The following is an 18,586-nucleotide window of genomic DNA, read 5'->3' on the forward strand; positions in this document are numbered from 1 at the left end:
TCTTTTATGTCCTACTATTTTCTTTCATTCAGACAATTGTATTTCTTTTAGGCTATTACTTGTACTAAATTCTAGAATGCTCGGGAATTGTGACTCCAGATCCGGGTGATAGTAATTAATACGATTTTATGATATTCCGCACTTATTATATTTCATCTTAATTAACTAATGTTATTTACTGAATGGAAATAAGGAATTGGTTTAGCGATTTTTCTAACGTTGGCTTGCTAGCAAGTGAAATGTTAGGCACCATCACGGTCCCGTCGGTGGGAAATTTCGGGTCGTGACATATAAGTACAAGTTAAATTACTAAATTTCTTAGTGGTCTTCCCTTTCTACTCAAATCTTTCCATTCCAAATCAATTGCCTTTCTAGACATGCAGTGCATTGCCGAATCACTCATGACTATACGTGACATGCTAAAAGAGCAACATTGATTGCCACTTCAAGAGACAGTGAAAGGTCAAAGGGTATTCCAATAAAAATTAATATAACTTCTTTGGGATCTCACACAATGAAGAATCAGGTATTCATTCTTCCATTATCCCACTGGTCGATAGCACACGTGGTATGAAACACATGTTATGGTATTTTTACCTTATATTGGCGTATGTATCTTATTCTTTTAGGTATTTTCACCGTATATTGGAGCATGTATCTTATTCTTTTAATTATTCAACACTGTATAGATCTTGGTCTAGACATCTTCTAATGTCTAACACTTCAATAATCCTCAAATCCAACCTTTTGGAGACTCTCGCATCCGGCTTACAAAACAAGTCATAATCGAATGGTAAAATTCGTATGTCTGACTAGTTGTCAAGACCAAACTTTACAAGTAAATTTAACCTTGCATTATCCAAGGTTCTATAAGGTCTCATCTCTTCACAATTCTTAACATAAGAGGCGATTACTCATGTGAGAGAACCAATCTCATGACTTGTTCGACACACTTTAAAATCATCATCACATGCATACTAGATATAAGCATAAATTCAAGATTCAAATATTGATGAGCATATTATAATAATCAAGTCATTTTACAATACATAAATATGTTCATATCCTTTGCAAATCTAGAGCCATAACATGTTTCTCAAACAGGTCTCTAGATATCGCCTTTGTAAAAGGATCACCTATCATGCTTCGCGTAGGAATATACTATAAATTTATCTTTCCACTTGCTACTATGTCTCTCACAAAGTTATATTTGATGTTAATGTATTTGGTCTTGCGATGATACTTTAGGATATTTGTGTATGCAATAGCTGCTTGACTATCACAATATAGAGTCATGGGACCCTCAGAGTTCTTTATAATATCCAAATGCTCAAAGAATCTCTTCAACCAAATAACTTCTTGTACTGCAAACGCACAAGCCACAAACTCAGCTTCTATCGTCGAAAGGGTTGTACAAGTTTGTTTCTTACTTTTTGATGAAATAGAACCACCATTAAGTAAGAAAGCATAACCGGATGTTGATTTTCTATCATTCCAGTCACCAGCCCAATCAGCATTTGTATATCCTCTCAAGTGTAAATTATTTCTACTATAATATAGTGAATAATCTGTAGTTCCTTTCAGGTATATGAAAATTCTTTTCACAGCTTTCCAATGATCTCTTTCAGGATTGGATTGATACCTGCTAACTAGAGCTACTGCATAACAGATGTCTGGGCGAGTACACATCATAGCGTACATCAAGCTCCCGACATCACTTGAATACGGAACTCGAGACATGTCTTTCTTTTTATTTTCAGTCTTTGGACATATTTTAAGGTTTAAAGTTTCACCTCTTGCTATATGAGTATCCATGGATTTGCGATATTCATGCGAAAATGCTCCAAAACTTTCTTTATAATTTCTTGAAATAGACTCAATAACTTTTTAGAATGATCTTGTTGGATCTTAATACCAATAATATAGTCTGTCTATCCCGTATCAATCATGTCAAATGACTTTGAAAGACATGACTTGATAGTTTTTAAATACTCTAAATTATTTTCGGCCAATAAAATATCATCCACGTAAAGAGAAAAGATTACAAACATCCCATTGAACTTCTTCACATAAATGCAATGGTCTTCATTAATCATGCTCAAATCATGAGATCACCTCCTTATGAAATCTCAAATACCATTGCCTCGAAGACTACTTCAGGCCATAAATATATCTTTTCAATTTACAAACCTTCTTTTCTTGGCGTTTAATGATGAAACCTATAGGTTATTCCATGTATATTTTCTTGTTTAGTTCTACATTGAGAAAAGCTGTCTTCACATCCATTTGGTGTAATTCCAAATCCAAACGTGTAACAATAGCCAAAAGTAAGCGAATTGAGGTAAACTTTAGAACTGGTGAAAATATTTCCTTATAATATATTCCAACTTCTTGAGTAAAACCTTTTGCCACCAATCGTGCCTTTTATCTTTCTATTGACCCATCCGCTTTACATTTAACTTTTAGTACCCATTTATTCCCAATGGCTCTACGCCCAGGCGGAAGGTCAACAAGATCCCAGACTTTGTTATTTTCATGGACTCTAATTCTTCTTTCATTTCTTTTATTCACTCATTTTTCCCGGGGCTCGATAAAGCATTAGTCACAGACTTTGGCTCATCCATTTCTATGTAAGATACCAAGAAAATGTAATCTTCAATCTCATAAGTACGTTTGGGTATATTTTTCCTGGTACTCTTTCGTAATTGAAATTCAGATTCGTCAAAAGGATTTCGGGATTGATAACTCCCATTCCCACTTGGATCAAGAATAAGATCTTGATCAATTTGATTATCAACTGTGACAGAAGACATTTGCTGACTATCTGAGTTCAACATTTCATAAAGAGGTTCTCCATTCTTTATCTTGCCCTTCTTTGTAAAATTATTTTTCAGAAATGTGACATCTCGTGATTCAGTCTCAGTAACACTTCCATCTTCTGTTTCACCAATGAACACAAACCCTTTGGAGTGTTCTGAATATTTTATAAAGATACATTTTTTGCCTTTTGGACCTAATTTACCAAACTTGATAAAAGAATCCTTTATATATGCAGCACAACCCTAAGGTCGTAAATCATTTAAGTTTGGTTTATGACCAGTCCAAAGCTCATAAGGAGTGTAAGAAACTGATTTAGAAAGCACTTTATTCAATATGTAGGCTGCAGTTAATAATGCATCTCCCCAAAAGGAGATAGGTAAATTTGTTTGCGCCATCATGGACCTTATCATACCCAATAATATTTTATTCCCCCTCTCTGCTACACCATTTTGCTAAGGTATGTAAGGAATAGTTAGTTGTCTGGTGATGCCCTTTTTGTTACATAATTCTTCAAATTTTTTTGATAAATGTTGACGTTCTCTATTGGTTCTTAAGGTCATAATCATTTTGTCTAATTGATTCTCTACTTCATTCAAATATTTCTTAAAACATTCAAGTGATTCAAATTTATGAGAAATTAAATAGACATGACCAAAGTGCGTGAAGTCATCAATATACGTAATGAAATATAAAGCACCAGACCTAGCCCCCACATTCATTTGACCACATATATAATGTAAAGCTTGAAGTCAAAGGGATAAACATTTACGGAATGGACATGTGTGGTGGCCGATCTTTGATATTGCATGGCGTCCTATATGTTCTAGAGATTCGATGAAACTTAGTCTCAATGTCTGTTCTTCTAGATTTAGATTTCAATTTGAACTTTAGTCGCAACGGTCTTAGAATTACTCTAAACAATATTTTTTTATCGTTTTGGACATCGTTATGATAGTTTTATTGTGTTAGATTGTAATCTTTCTACGTATAACTATTATGTTGACCGTTGTGTTATGGCATAGTTTTCTAGTAATAATGGTGTTGATGTTATTATATGGGCAAGATCGAATAAATAGATTGGCTAAGGAAGGATATTTAGGTTCTTTCTCTAAAATTGAAATGCCAACTTGTGAAAATTGTCTTGCCAGAAAGATTACACGTAAGCCATTTGCAAAGTGTAAGAAAGCTGATATTTCCCACATATACATGCTTTGATCCAGGTGGAACTCGACGAAACTCTATAAACGTTTCTCTATCACGGCTCACATGGTTGGTGACCCCTGAGTCTACAATCCACACAAGATAAGATTCAGTTAGTAAAACAATGCTAAAAAGCTATATAGCACTAAGAGATGCGTTTTGAAATGCTACCTTTTTCGGCTCAGTGTACTCACGAGCAAAATACCCTAGAACTTGGCAATTGTAGCACTTCATCTTGCTCTTCTCTTTTTTCTTGTAGAACCATTTTTCTTTCTTGGAATTTGGCTTGTTTCTTTTCTTGGAGGATCCATCTCCGATCTCCTTAACTCTTCCGTCATTTTTTCAATTTCTCTTACGCTTGAAGCTTGATCTCTTTGTACTACTTGATTCTGTCACAAAGGCACTAGTACAACTTTAGCAGCACCAAGCTGCTCGTCTTCAAACTTTACATGACGGGCAACATCAACAAAAGTTTTTATGTTGTCATTATGGGTCAACTTAACCTTCAAATATTCCCAATCATTGGGAAGAGACCGGATCGCTGCCTGAACCTGCTGCTCATCAGAGAGAACATGACCATCATTTTTTTATTGAGCAATCATGATTGACATCACCCTTAAATGTTGCTTGACACTGTGATCATGACGCTTCTTGTACGTATCAAACTTAATTATCAGATGTCTAAGGCGAGTAACAGTTGTACCGCCATATGTCTCTCTTAAATGTGCCCACATAGTTTGAGCGGTAGGATATTTCTCACATTCATGGATGAGATCATCATCAACTGAACTTATAATAATTTCACGTGCAGTGGAATCTTTCTTTTTCCAAATATTGTAAGTTTCCAGATCCCTCCTGTGTTGGGCAGTGTTACCCTTCTTTGGGTGACTCATAACATGGTTAATACTTTTAACAACATCTTGATCTTCGAGTATATACCACATCTTACGGCTCCAGATGTCATAATTTTCACCATTCAGTTTGTCACCCTTGTTCAAGTTAGCAATGATACTTTTCAATGCCATGTTTGTTATTAGAGACAATACTACAAGTTTAACTCATCAATATATACTTCAGTCAATTTATGTATGTGATTACACACTCAAGCAAATTAATTATAATATTAATTCTACATTTGGTATAGAATCAAAAGGTCACTACATTTCCATTCATCATCTATATCTAAATATTTTAATTAATATTAAAATCACTTCTTAGTATGTACTTCATTTCAAGTATCAATCCATTATAAAATAAAATAATAAATAATATATGTAATTGGTGAGACAAATAATATAATTTAAATTTTATTAAAATAAAACACATAATAACCATTTACATATTTGCAAGGACATACATATACCAACGGAATACTAACTCTTGAACGTATACGCTAAAAGGTGCATTAGGCCAAATATCATGATAAATATTAGTTAAAACTTCACCCCAAGGCTCTCGAAGAGAGTCCGCTAAAATAGCTAATGCTTTTCAATCACTAATCTCTATGTAATTAGACAATTCAACTCTTTTTAATTGAAAAATATGTACATGTTCAGGAATTAAAGCATCAGGACCCATTTTAAATTCCTTAAACTCTCTAAATTTATTATCTCCTTCCCTTCGTTCAGCCCTTCGATCCCTTAACTCATTTCGCCTCACTCTTGGGATATTCCTCGTGACTTCAGGCTCCGAGTCTGAATCATTACAGAAATATACCTGCGATAACACACCCTTCTGTGTTGTTCCCTTGCTCGACTTTGAAAACTCCCACTGGAAGTAATTCGAGCTTGTTCCCGTTTAGCCATATCTGAAATAGGAACATGGAAACAATAAGAATGGCTACTACCATTCAATATGACAACAAATGCCACAATCAACTCGTAGAAGAATATCAATCGAGGGATTATGACTAAATTAATTTTATATACTAAGAAGGCAGTGGAGTTCTTATTGTCATTACTTTAAATAAGTAACAATTCATATTCTGGTTTTCAATAACCATTCACTGTTTTAGAATCTTATCCTAAAATAAAATATTATGTATATTTTTACCTTGCCTTCATTGAGAACCAAACAACAACAAAAATACTAAAAGGCAAGTATTTACAAAGATTCTGCCATTTTACTGTCTATATTGAACTAACTGATATTAGTTGATTATTATGTTTCTGCTTTGTCGTCAACGGACAAGAAAATATTTCAGAGTTTTGAAATATTACAATTTGGTGTTAGCCTTTTGGCATTCCTTTCATATTTCAGAAAACAACAATCAAAGAATACCGATAGAATCAAATAGACTTTATAGAAAATTATAATCAATGTGGGGTCTAAACTTTAACCTACCAATATTCTCAAATTTAATGCTGAAAATTCCATCAAACCCAAGGAATTTCAGAACACCATCAAAGCAAGTTTTCTGTTGCCACTGCTATATTAGAATGGAATAAAGACAAAATCTCGTCTTGCTTTAAGGCTAAATGACGACACCTCCAATTCAGTTTTGGAACGACAATATGACTCTTTCTCAAAATATTTTCTTTACTGTAGTTTATCCATAGAAACACATAAACAACGAAATTACTTTAGGAAGTATATATAATTTGATAGTTATCAACAAAATACACAACGAATGCTCTAATGCCATTGTTAATAAAATATAGTAAGAACAGAAATTAGAATTATGTACATGTTATGCAGCGGAGTAAAATCACAACCCAGAAAGGTAGCCCCTAAGTCTAACTTTGATTCTCTTGGAAAACAAAATTTAGTTCTACAGACTAAATGCCTTTCTTTTTTTGTATGTTTTGCAAAAAGAAGAAGAGAATTTTTCTCTATTAAGGAAGAAGAAGATTAAGGAGGAAGGGAGAGTAATTCCTTTTTGTTGTTCATTCTTACCCATCTGAAGAAGAAGAAGGAGGCTAAATCAGTTTTTTTTTTTTAAAGAAAAAGCAATTAACTGCTATGAGAAAACTACTCTCAACTATACCTAAACGTGTAGTAACCTCTTCAGAGAAGTTATTTTATTCATAAATTCTATCTTTCCCTAAATGGGCTGGGTCAGTCCACGTTGAGCGACCCGGTATCCGAATTCAATACCCAACAAAAAGTATCTATTTATGTTCAGAAGTATTACTTGTAATAGTATAATCCACAATACCCTTCTTGTTCGATGTCTACAATAATTTTTTTTTAGAATCATAAACTCCAGCAATCTAACATCTTTTTAGGATTTAAGTTATATACATTGTTTGTATAAATATTTTTTTATATTCTCAGTAAATTGTAATATGTGATAGCATATCATTTTTAATTAATGCTTATCAAGAAATTTAGCTGTAACTACTTAATAAGTTATCTGATTGCATAAATATTTTTAAATTTCAATGTCAAAACAAGTTTATGTGCGTCTTGATTATTCCGCGTAATAGTCAAGGTGAAAATAAACCCCTTACTAACCCATAGGTTGTGAATAATTAAGAAGTCACTCTTGCCATATATACAAGAATTTAATATGAATGTTCATTAGCTAGACAAAAAGAATAAAAAGATGCTAACAAAATATAATGTGTGGGTCCATCCCCATAAATAAAATAAAAGAAAAAAAAACAAAAATAAAGAAGGAAACATCAAATCTGATAGCAAATCTAGATTTGGAACAAAAGCACATCGGTAAGTTAGCAACAAAAATTTGCAAACCAATCAATTTGATTGGTTGGAGTGGACTGTCATTTTGCCTATAAAAGGGAGCTCTTGGATTCTTTGTTGAAACACACAAAAAGAGAAGCAACACAGTTTGCAGAGAGCATTTCTCAAGCATCGTGAGAAATGGACTGTGTGGAAAAATAGAGAGTGTGAGCAATATTGTAGTGAAGTGGGAATCTCAACAGAGGGTTATTTTTTTTGAGTGTGTAGTGTTCCTGTAGCATTTACTTGGGACTACGGAGTGTAAAAATTCCTCATTATAGTGGATTAATTTTTCTCTCTAGGGCCCGTAATTTTTTTCCTTATTCAGAACGATTTTCCAAGTTAAAATCTTTGTGTCCTTGTTATTCTTTTTAATCTTGTTGGTTACTGTATCTCGGTACTACGTTATTATTTTGCTGTTATTACCGTAAATATTAATTTCTATGGGGGATTTATTCCTAACAACTGGTATCAGAGGACAGGTTCCGCTCGTTCACAGAAATACTGTTCACGGTCGGTAGTAGTATACTCGGTGGAAAAATAAAATGTCTAGAGTAAAGTACGAAGTAGTAAAATTCAGCGGAGATAGCGGTTACTCAATATGGCAAGGATCTGCTTATCCAACAAGGATTACACAAGGTATTAGACAGTGACGCCAAGACGCCTGATACCATAAAAGCTAAGGATTGAGTTGACTTGGATTAAAAGGCTGCTAGTGCAATCAGGTTACACTTAGCAGATGATGTGGTAAATAACATCATTGATCAAGATACTTCATGTGGTATTTGGACAAGGTTGGAAAGCCTATACATGTATAAAATACTGACAAATAAATTTTACCCGAAGAAGCAATTATATGCTTTACATATTTAAATGTGTTTAATGGATTAATCACGCAGCTTGCCAACCTCGGAGTAAATATCGAGGAAGAGGATAAAGCCATCTTACTCTTGAAATCATTGCCATCTTCGTACGATAATTTGGCAACAACCATCCTACACGACAAAACCACTATTGAGTTGAAGGACGTCACATTGGCTCTTCTACTCAATGATAAGATGAGAAAGAAACCTGAAAATCAAGGACATTCTCTCATCACAGGAGGTAGAGGTAGGAGTTACCAAAGGAGTTCGAGCAACTATGGTAGATCCATAGGTTGTGGGAAGTCCAAGAATCGATCCAGACCAAAAGCCAGAAATTGCTACAATTACGATCGACCGAGTCACTTCAAAAGAGATTGCCCAAATCTAAGAAAGGGCAAAGGTGAAAGCAATAGACAGAATAATGACGACAACACAACCGCTATGGTGCAAAACAATGATAATGTTGTTCTCTTTATAAATGAGGAAGAGGAATGCATGTACTTGGCAGGTCCATAGTCGAAATGGGTGGTTGACACAGCTGCATCTTACCATGCCACACCGGTAAGAGAAATTTTGTGCAGATGTAGTAGGTGATTTCGGCACTGTGAGAATGGGTAACATGAGTAACTCAAAGATTGCATGGATTAGTGATATTTGTATAAAGACAAATATCGGATGCACATAGGTTAAAAAGGACGTGCAGCATGTACCTAATTTGCGGATGAACTTAATATCGGGAATAGCTTTGATCGAGATGGATACGAGAACTATTTTGCAAATAAAAAGTGGAGACTCACCAAGGTATCATAGGTGATTGCAAAAGGAGTTGCTCGTGGCACGTTGTACAGGACAAATGCAGAAATATGCTTAGGTGAATTGAACGCGGCACAAGATGAGATTTTTGCAGATTTGTGGCCCAAAAAAATGGGTCATATGAACGAGAAGGGATTGCATATTCTTGCCAGGAAATCACTCATCTCTTATGCCAAAGGTACAGCGATAAAACCTTGTGACTATTGTTTATTTGGTAAGTAGCATAGAGTCTCATTTCAGAGATCGTCTGAAAGAAAATTGAATATACTTAATTTGGTATATTCTGATGTTTGTGGTCGAATAGAAATTGAATCGACCGGCGATAACAAATATTTTATCACTTTTATTGATGATGCTTCATGAAAATTGTGGGTTTATATCTTGAAAATCAAAGATTAGGTATTTCAACTTTTCTAAAAGTTTCATGTTCTTGTGGAAAGGGTAACAAGCCAAAAGCTAAAGTGTCTCCAAAGTGACAATGGAGGTGAGTATACTTCAAGGGAATTTGAAGAGTATTGTTCGAGCCATGGAATCAAACATGAAAAGACAGTTCCTGAAATCCCACAGCACAATAGTGTAGCTGAGAGGATTAACCGAATCATTGTTGAGAAAGTGAGAAGCATGCTCAGAATGGCTAAACTACCTAAGTCATTCTGGGGTGACGCATCCCAGAGAGGTGTCCCAGAGAGAGAGTTTGGACCAACAAAGAGGTGTCCTACTCACATCTGAAAGTGTTCGGTTGCAGAGCTTTTGCACATGTACCAAAGTAGAGAACAAAGCTAGATGATAAATCTATTCCCTGCATATTCATTGGATATGGAGATGAAGAGTTCAAGTACAGATTATGGGATCCTGTAAAGAAGAAGGTCATCAGAAGCAGAGATGTAATCTTCCGAGAGAGTGAAGTTAGAACTGTAGATGATCAGTCAGAGAATGCCAAGAATGGTATAATTCCTAACCTTGTTATTATTCATTCTACTTCTAATAATCCCACAAGTGTAGAAAGTAGGACCAACGAGGTTGCCGAGCAGTGAGAGCAACTTGGTGAGGTTATTGAGCAGGGGGAGCAACTTGATGATGATGTCGAGCAAGTGGAGTACCCAACTCAGGAAGAAGAAGAACCTCAATCTCTGAGGAGATAAGAAATGCCAAGGGTAGAGTCATACAGGTACCCTTCCACAGAGTTTGTCCTCATCAGTGATGAGGGGGAGCCAGAAAGTCTTAAGGAGGTATTGTCTCATCCAGAAAAGCACCAGTGGATAAAAGCCATGTAAGATGAGATGGAATCTCTACAGAAAAATGGCATGCACAAGCTGGTTGAACTTCGAAAGGGTAAAAGACAACTCAAATACAAATGGGTCTTTAAACTCAAGAAAGATAGAAATGGCAAGTTGGTCAGGTACAAAGCTCGATTTGTTGTAAAAAGCTTCGAACAGAAGAAAGGTATTGAATTTGATAAAAAGGCAGTCGAAGTTGCAGAAGTGTGTCGCACTTTCTACAACTGAAGCGGAGTACATTGCCGTTACTGAAGCTGGCAAGGAGATAATATGGCTGAAATAGTTCCTTCAAGAGCTTGGCTTGCATCAGAAGGAGTATGTTGTCTATTGTGACAGTCAAAGCACAATAGACTTGAGAAAGAACTCCATGTACTATGCAAGGACCAAACACATTGATGTGAGATATCACTGGATCCGAGAAAAGTAGAGAGTGAATCTCTGCAAATCCTGAAAATTTCCACAAGTGAGAATCCTGCGGATATGCTGACCAAGATGGTACCAAGGGACAAGTTCGAGTTGTACAAAGAACTTGTCGACATGCACTCAAGTTAGAAGTCCGGTGTTACCTCCTCCAGGAAAATGAGACTAGAGGGAGAGATTTGTGGGGACCATTCTCATAAATGAAAAAAAAGAAAAAGAAAAGAAAAATAAAGAAGGAAACATCAAATCTGATAGCAAATCTTGATTTGGAACAAAAGCAAATCGGCAAGTTAGCAACAACAATTTGCAAACCAATCAATTTGATTGGTTGGAGTGGACGGTCACGTTGCCTATAAAAAGGAGCTCTTGACTTCTTTGTTGAAACACTCAAAAAGAGAAGCAACACAGTTTGCAGAGAGCACTTCTCAGGCATCGTGAGAAATATACTGTATGGGAAAAATAGAGAGTGTGAGCGATATTGTAGTAAGGTGGGAATCTAAATAGAGGGTTATTTCTTTTTAGTGTGTAGTAGTTCCTAGAGTATTTACTCGGGACTACGGAGTGTAAAAATTTCTCATTATAGTGGATTATTTTGCTTCTCTCGGGCCCGTAATTTTTTTCATTATTCAAAAGGGTTTCCCACATTAAAATATGTGTCCTTGTTGTTATTTTTATTCTTGTTGATTACCGTATCTCGGTACGTTATTATTTCGATGTTATTACCGTGAATATTATTTTCTTTCCCAATATAATGTTCACCTGTGTCTCACTATAAATTAAAGTTGATCTCACCGTTACTCAAAGACACGCAACACAAAACTTTTTGATCCATCATAAAAATCAAAAAATCTATACCTGAATCGAAGAAAATTTAGAATGACTTTCTTTTTGTCATTTCAAAAATGTTGTCCAATGTCGCCTACATCCAAGGTTTCTAACGATGATGGTGTCTGTAACATGAAATTATCTTCCTCATCAAATGAATAAAAGAAGAAATCCTCAAAGGAAGCACCTATTGTGGTTCCCTATTTTCCTACTAGTTGAAGTTATATTACTATTTGAAGTATTTCAATGTTCATAATGTTTGTTTTATATTAGTAATGACATGTTGCTAGTTATGTAGTATTTCTTTTTATTTTTCCTGTAATTTATTTTAAGTTATGTATGTATCTTTTAAGTACTCTATAAAAGTAAAGGCAAAATAAAATTTCTTAGTTGGACCACCTTTTGTTTTGTTCTATCTCCTGTTCAGTTGGCAAATAGATGAAAGTGTTTCTTATGTGGCTTTATTATCTTTTTCCTTTTCTTTTGGGTTTTTCTTATGTGGCTTTATTATCTTTTTCATTTTCATTTGGCTTTTAATCCGACCTAAGCGTCAAAGCAGGATAAAGAAATGTTTATATCTAAGTTGTGCAATTTTGCACAACTTAGGGAACATAACTTATTGGTCAGGTCAGATCAAGGAACTTGTGGTTACAAATCTAGTATCTAATTCTAAATTCGTAAGGTTAATAAATCTCATAATTTTAATTGAATGAATTTGGTCGAAACTGAGGTACAGACCAGTACACATTGGCCTCTACACCTCCCACCCACCCCCACCCCCAAAACTTATCCTCGCCGCCTCCAACCCCTCTCCCATTTAGCCGCTTTTCATTTGCCCTTTTCAACAGCTTGTTCCAAAGGTCAAATCTTTCTTTACTACTTGGGGCTTTCACCAATCATAGCCCCAAGTTGTTTCATCTTCTTCACAAAATTTCTTGAAATTTCTGGCCTTCTTAGTTTTTGTATTCTTTTTGTTTTTATTTTGATTTGTTTTCTCCAAATACTAATAAAATAGAATCTCTACGTTGGTGAAAAGCCTCCTAAAGAAAGCGTGTTCCTTTCAAAGCATCAAAAGCTACTGAAATTGCCTTCTCATGACCCTTTAAAGCTCAAAATAAAAGGTCCCCAATTCAAACCCAAATACCCCTTTTGACACATGCACTTGCATACATATATATCCCCTCTAAAATCCACATTTTAGAGAAAAAAGTTTACACCTTTAACCGCCATTCTTTTCTTGATAGTAAAGGGTATGGCTCTTGTAAGTAGAATTCCTTCAATTTCTCCTTCTTCTGGAGCAACCCAATTGAGAAAAATCAAATCTTTTGGGCTTAAACCTGTTTCTTGCATAAACTATGTATCACAATCATCTTCCCCCTTTACTGAGAAGCATTCAATTGAGAGATACCAAAGGGACAATTGGATTTACAAGAATGAATTGGAGGAGAAATCTGGTTCTTGCCCAATTCTACCTGATCCCAGCTATGTTAGGGACTATGACATAGCTTTACAGCTACCTGAGCTGAAGAAAATGCTTCGGGTTTTGAAGGAGAAAAGGAAAAGTGAAGGAGGGGGTGATAAAAGAGGGCCTGGGAATGTGTACTTGGTTGGTACTGGACCAGGGGATCCTGAGTTGTTGACACTTAAGGCTTTGAGGGTTATTCAGAATGCTGATCTTTTGTTGTATGATAGATTAGTTTCTAATGAAGTGTTGGATTTGGTTGGTCCTGATGCTAGACTTCTTTATGTTGGTAAAACTGCTGGTTACCATAGCAGGACTCAGGTTGGTGCAATTCCTCTGTGGTTTTTGAACATTTCTGCTTATGTTTGTTTGATTTACTGAATTCTAGATTCACAGTTGAATAGATTTTGGTTAATCTTGATCCTTGGATAGAGAACTTAATCCTTGGCTTGATTCATGAATTTCCTTCAATTGGAATGATGCTTCTATTGACAATTTTGTGACAATTGGCTTTGGAATTTAGTGGGAACTTAATCATTTGGAAAATGCTGGGGATGATTAGAAAGTGAATGCATTTTTAGATAAGAACTTTAGAAAACTTTAGGTGAAAAATTGGGCTTTCCTATCATTTTCTTCCAATGCTGGAATTTTCGCAATATATAGTTCTGAAATGCAGCATTGGATTCCGATAGATCGGCTTTTATTGTAATGGTGGAAAAGATATAGCCTTTCTTCTATTCTGTGTTTTAGATGATGCCTGAAATTAGCCTAGATATGAAAATTGCTCAAATAGTTGAATTTTAGCAGTGCATTAAGCAGTGGAATGTTGATGGTTGAAAACCTATGTGCTACACCTTCTTGGCTGAATGTTAGTCTTTCCCATGTCACTACAACAACCAGCCAGATTGCATTGTGCTCATGACATATATTCATATTTGCTAGCATTGAATTTGTAAGATAACAGTTGTATTTTGCATTTTGTGTTTTGCAGGAAGAAATTCATGAGTTGCTTCTGAGTTTTGCAGAAGCTGGAGCAAATGTTGTGAGACTAAAAGGCGGTGATCCGCTGGTATGTCTCCAGCTTAGATGTTTGGTATATGCTTATACATTTGTATGTAGCTGATTTTTACAATTCCAGATTTGAAAATTGGGGGTGTTTGTTGGATTATCAGGTATTTGGACGGGGTGGAGAAGAGATGGATTTTCTTCAACAACAGGGAATTCAAGTTAAAGTAATTCCAGGTATGATAAGTTTGTGAATCCCACGAAGAACTCAAATGAGCTGTAAAACCACAGAATGTAATTTTATCTTTCCAAGTGTCATTCAGTTGGCTGGCGTGCTAACTTAATCCCACTGAAAATATTTTTTACTTGAGAAGAGGCGTTTCAGTGTTGAGAAGTAGCAATGTGCAGAGTAGTCGGAGAAAGTATATCTTCTTCAGTATTTACTTGGGGAACAAAAGCAAGTCTCTCTATAATGATCATAGGCTTGCAATTTACCAAGTAGATCATGTCTTCTTTCTGAAAGTTTAATCTGTAATTTTAAGATTTTTCCTTTCAGATTAGATGCTGAGAGTTTTTATCTTAGCCTCTGTTGAATAGGACATTAGGCATCCTGAAAGAAATATGCATAGTCTCTCTTGAGAATCCAGTATCTATGTTAATTTGAGCAGATTTGTATGCTAAAATGTGCTCTCTTTAGACCCATCTTCTAACATTCAGAAAGACTTGTGCAGTTATATGTTTACCAATATTATGGTCGCTGGTAGTTCCTCTGTTGATAGAAAGGATTTAATTTCCAAATAGACTTCATCTACACTTTGTAATTGCTCTATAATTTTTCTGTATAGGTAAGAGTGGGCTAGTTATGTGTAACTGGAATCTCATTCTGCCTTACACAACTTGATGTAGGCCTCATTGTGGTCATTTCATTTCAGGTATTACTGCAGCTTCTGGTATATCAGCAGAGTTGGGAATTCCATTAACCCATCGTGGTGTTGCAAATAGTGTTAGATTTCTCACCGGTCACTCAAGAAAAGGCGGAACAGACCCGCTTTTCGTTGCAGAGAATGCAGCTGACCCTGACTGTACTTTAGTTGTTTATATGGGCTTGTCAACTCTTCCTTCCCTGGCCTCAAAGCTGATACATCATGGGTTGCCAACTGACACACCAGCTGTTGCCATTGAGCGAGGGACAACACCCCAACAACGCATGGTAAGCGAACAAAGTTGCTTCTCTTTCTCTTATTCCTTCATTATTTGGGAAGGTTGTTGCTTTTGTCAGCTACCTTGGGAGAATAAATCATTTGTTATTTGATAACTGCACGCAACAAAATTGGAACAACAGGGACATTTACACTATTAATCTTGCTTTATGAAATATTTCAACCACTCTTCCTGAGAATGAAGATAGGCTACTTCCATTTGGTCTATTGTTTTCTTGATGGAAGATTGCAAAAAGGTCCTCATGTCAAAAAGACATCCACTTTTCCCCTCTGAGATTTTTCTGACGTTGACCTTCCAATTGAGAGAAAAGCACTTTTAGGTGCACAGATATTACAACAGTGTAGTGCAAGGATCCTTGGTCCCTAAATGGGGCTTATTGGCGTCATTACGACCACGTTTCAAGCTTCCTTTGGTTGCCTTTTCAAAGACGACATGAAGCTTGGCCTTAGTGAGTAACCGTGAATGTTATTGTTTTTTTGGATAAATACTCAGGATAGTCTTTCCTGGTCACATTACCACCCCATTGGTTACAGAGCTCTCTGGTATTAGAAATATTGGACTCATAACCTTTGCGCTAAGACTACAACCTCTATTCTCATGTCATGCTCAGCTCCATTGGTTACTATAGTCAACATGATCGTGAAAGCAGCATTTGTTTGAAGTTAAGAGATGTGCTGGAAGGTTGTTTATATAAAGTGGAGTGAAGAATAAATGAAAGACTGAGCCTTGTCTCAGATCTCTAACTTGGAGAAGCTATCTGAAATAAAGCTTTGAAGTGATTTAGATAATAGCAAATTCTGCATGTAGTGTTTATTTGTAAACAATAGGAACAAGGGTTCCAGCCTTCACATTCAAGGATTGGATGAGTTGTTCTTTGCTATTATACCAGTGTTTCCTTTCTGCCTATTTAAGCATTCAACTTGACAGGAATATTGGATTGCGCGGCTGATTGTAGTTGCCCTTGTAATTCATTCAGGTGTTTGCAGAATTGAAGAATCTTGCTGACGACATTGCATCAAACCAGCTAGTGTCACCAACCTTGATTATCATTGGGAAGGTTGTGGCGCTTTCACCATTATGGCGACATTCTGCTGAAGAGAGTCCCATCTTGGTTGAGACTAGACCTTCAACCAACACAGTGCAATAGGGCAGCCTCGGTGAACGTATGATTCTTTGTGATCCCAAAACCTCTTCTCTTTCCTGCAGCCAAACTGGACATTGCTGCTTGCTAAAAGATGTGCAACCCGATCAGTTCTCTTTCAGACTGAAAGTCTAGCACAGTAGAGGCGGTCTCATTTCTGGTGCTGTGGCGATATTTGGAGAAGAATCTCCAGCCAGCATGAACATCAACAGGTGGGATGTTTACTCATTCCAAAAAGCTGGCAACTCTTGCTGTATTTTCAAGAGCCAACAAGTGACTTTAAGATTTTGATCGATATCAGATTTTTTTAAGCAAATATTAATCCATAAGCACTCATAAAGGAGCACAATGTATCTATCGAATAATTGATAATTTTGTAAATTGAGTTGGAAGGATATTGTGCTTTTTGGGTTTTAGTGTATTTCTAAAAATTGCTGGCCTTTTTAAAATGGTCTAAGAATACCCCTATTTATACTCCTCTCGTCATACTTTAAAACAAAAATACCCTTATTTTGAATGGAGTGTCACGTGGCAGCACCGGATAAAATCGATCCAATTTTTTTTTTTACCCGATCTGTTTTAAAAAAACCTACCACCCGACCCAATTTTCACCCAAGGATAAACTTAGCATCTTTTGTTCTAAAGCAATTTTTCTGTAAAAAATGGGAAAAAAAGATTCAACAAAATATTTTTGTTTTTTTTAAAACTAATGCACTTGTAATCCACTGCTTTAGGAAAGTCCTTTTTTTTCAGTTTTTACAAAAACAATACTTTAAAAGAAGTGAAAAATAATTTTTTGTAAAAACTGAAAAAAAAAAAAAAAAAAAACTTTCCTAAAGCAGTGGACTACAGGTGTATTAGTTTTAAAAAAACGAAAATATTTTGCAAAATCTTTTTTTTTTTCAGTTTTTACAAAAAAAAAATGCTTTAAAAAAACTGAACAAACTGAAAAATATTTTTTTAAACTGAAAAATATTAATTAAAAAGACCTATAATCATAACCATACCCATTACTCATACACGAAAAGCAATTTTCTAAAGCAATATTTTGGTAAAAACTGAAAAACAAAGATTCAAAAAAATATTTTCGTTTTGTAAAAACTGAAAAAAAAATAATATTTTTTTGTAATAACTGAAAAACAAAGATTCAAAAAAATATTTTCGTTTTGTAAAAACTAAAAAAAAAAAAAATTGTAAAAACCGAAAAAAAAGGACTTTTCTAAAGCAGTGGACTACAGGTGCATTAGTTTTAAAAAAACAAAAATATTTTATTGAATTTCTTTTCCCCATTTTTTACAAAAAAAAATTGCTTTAGAACAAAAGATGCTAAGTTTAGCCTTGGGTGAAAATTGGGTCGGGTGGTAGGTTTTTTAAAACGGATAGGGTAAAAAAAAGAAATGAATCGTTTTCATTTGGTGCTGTCACGTGGCACTCCATCCAAAATAAGGGTATTTTTATTTCAAAGTATGAAGGGAGGGATATAAATAACCCAATAATACAACAAGGGTATTCTTAAACCATTTTCGAAGGTACAGAGGTATATTTGGCCCTTTGCCGTTGATTGTATCTCTTATTATTCTCTTGTTGAGCAAGACTGCCTTTTCTCGAGGTGTTTCAGCTGTCCCCATTACAGAGGAAAAATTGGTTTTTTTTGTTAGTTTGTTAAAGCCCAGACCAAAGTCCAATTGTTTAACGCGTATCAGGAGAGCAACTCTTTTTACAACAACACAATATAATCTCATTAGTGGAGTCTGGGGAGGGTAATGTATACGCTCACTACTAGAGCAACCCCTTTTGTCTAAACTTATTTAGTTGTCGTTCTACAATCCTCAGGAATTAACAGTCTTTCCATAAC

At 35.4% G+C, this 18,586-nt stretch overlaps 2 protein-coding genes across 2 annotated transcripts; one reads left to right on the forward strand and one right to left on the reverse strand.

Moving 5' to 3' along the window:
* Positions 1 to 1,161: 1,161 nt before the first annotated feature.
* Positions 1,162 to 1,815, reverse strand: LOC138891647 (secreted RxLR effector protein 161-like). The gene has a single exon (XM_070175398.1). The coding sequence runs from the start codon at positions 1,813 to 1,815 to the stop codon at positions 1,162 to 1,164; it is 654 nt and encodes a 217-aa protein (XP_070031499.1).
* An 11,191-nt stretch (positions 1,816 to 13,006) lies between these two features.
* LOC104116919 (S-adenosyl-L-methionine-dependent uroporphyrinogen III methyltransferase, chloroplastic) lies at positions 13,007 to 17,147 on the forward strand. Its single transcript, XM_009627884.4, has 5 exons — positions 13,007 to 13,685; positions 14,356 to 14,433; positions 14,537 to 14,606; positions 15,302 to 15,579; positions 16,567 to 17,147. The coding sequence occupies exons 1-5, from the start codon at positions 13,155 to 13,157 to the stop codon at positions 16,735 to 16,737; spliced, it is 1,128 nt and encodes a 375-aa protein (XP_009626179.1). The 5' UTR covers positions 13,007 to 13,154; the 3' UTR covers positions 16,738 to 17,147.
* The last annotated feature ends 1,439 nt before the right edge of the window (positions 17,148 to 18,586 follow it).

The sequence above is a fragment of the Nicotiana tomentosiformis genome, chromosome 1 (assembly GCF_000390325.3).
Source record: "Nicotiana tomentosiformis chromosome 1, ASM39032v3, whole genome shotgun sequence".
Lineage (NCBI taxonomy): Eukaryota > Viridiplantae > Streptophyta > Magnoliopsida > Solanales > Solanaceae > Nicotiana > Nicotiana tomentosiformis.

What these genes read in the sequence shown, in the direction of transcription:
- LOC104116919 (XM_009627884.4), top strand. Translation starts at nt 13,155, where the DNA reads ATGGCTCTTGTAAGTAGAATTCCTTCAATTTCTCCTTCTTCTGGAGCA. An exon ending in GTTACCATAGCAGGACTCAG is followed by an intron (nt 13,686 to 14,355) that starts GTTGGTGCAATT and finishes TGTGTTTTGCAG; the next exon opens with GAAGAAATTCATGAGTTGCT. An exon ending in CAACACCCCAACAACGCATG is followed by an intron (nt 15,580 to 16,566) that starts GTAAGCGAACAA and finishes TAATTCATTCAG; the next exon opens with GTGTTTGCAGAATTGAAGAA.
- LOC138891647 (XM_070175398.1), bottom strand. Translation starts at nt 1,815, where the DNA reads ATGGATACTCATATAGCAAGAGGTGAAACTTTAAACCTTAAAATATGT.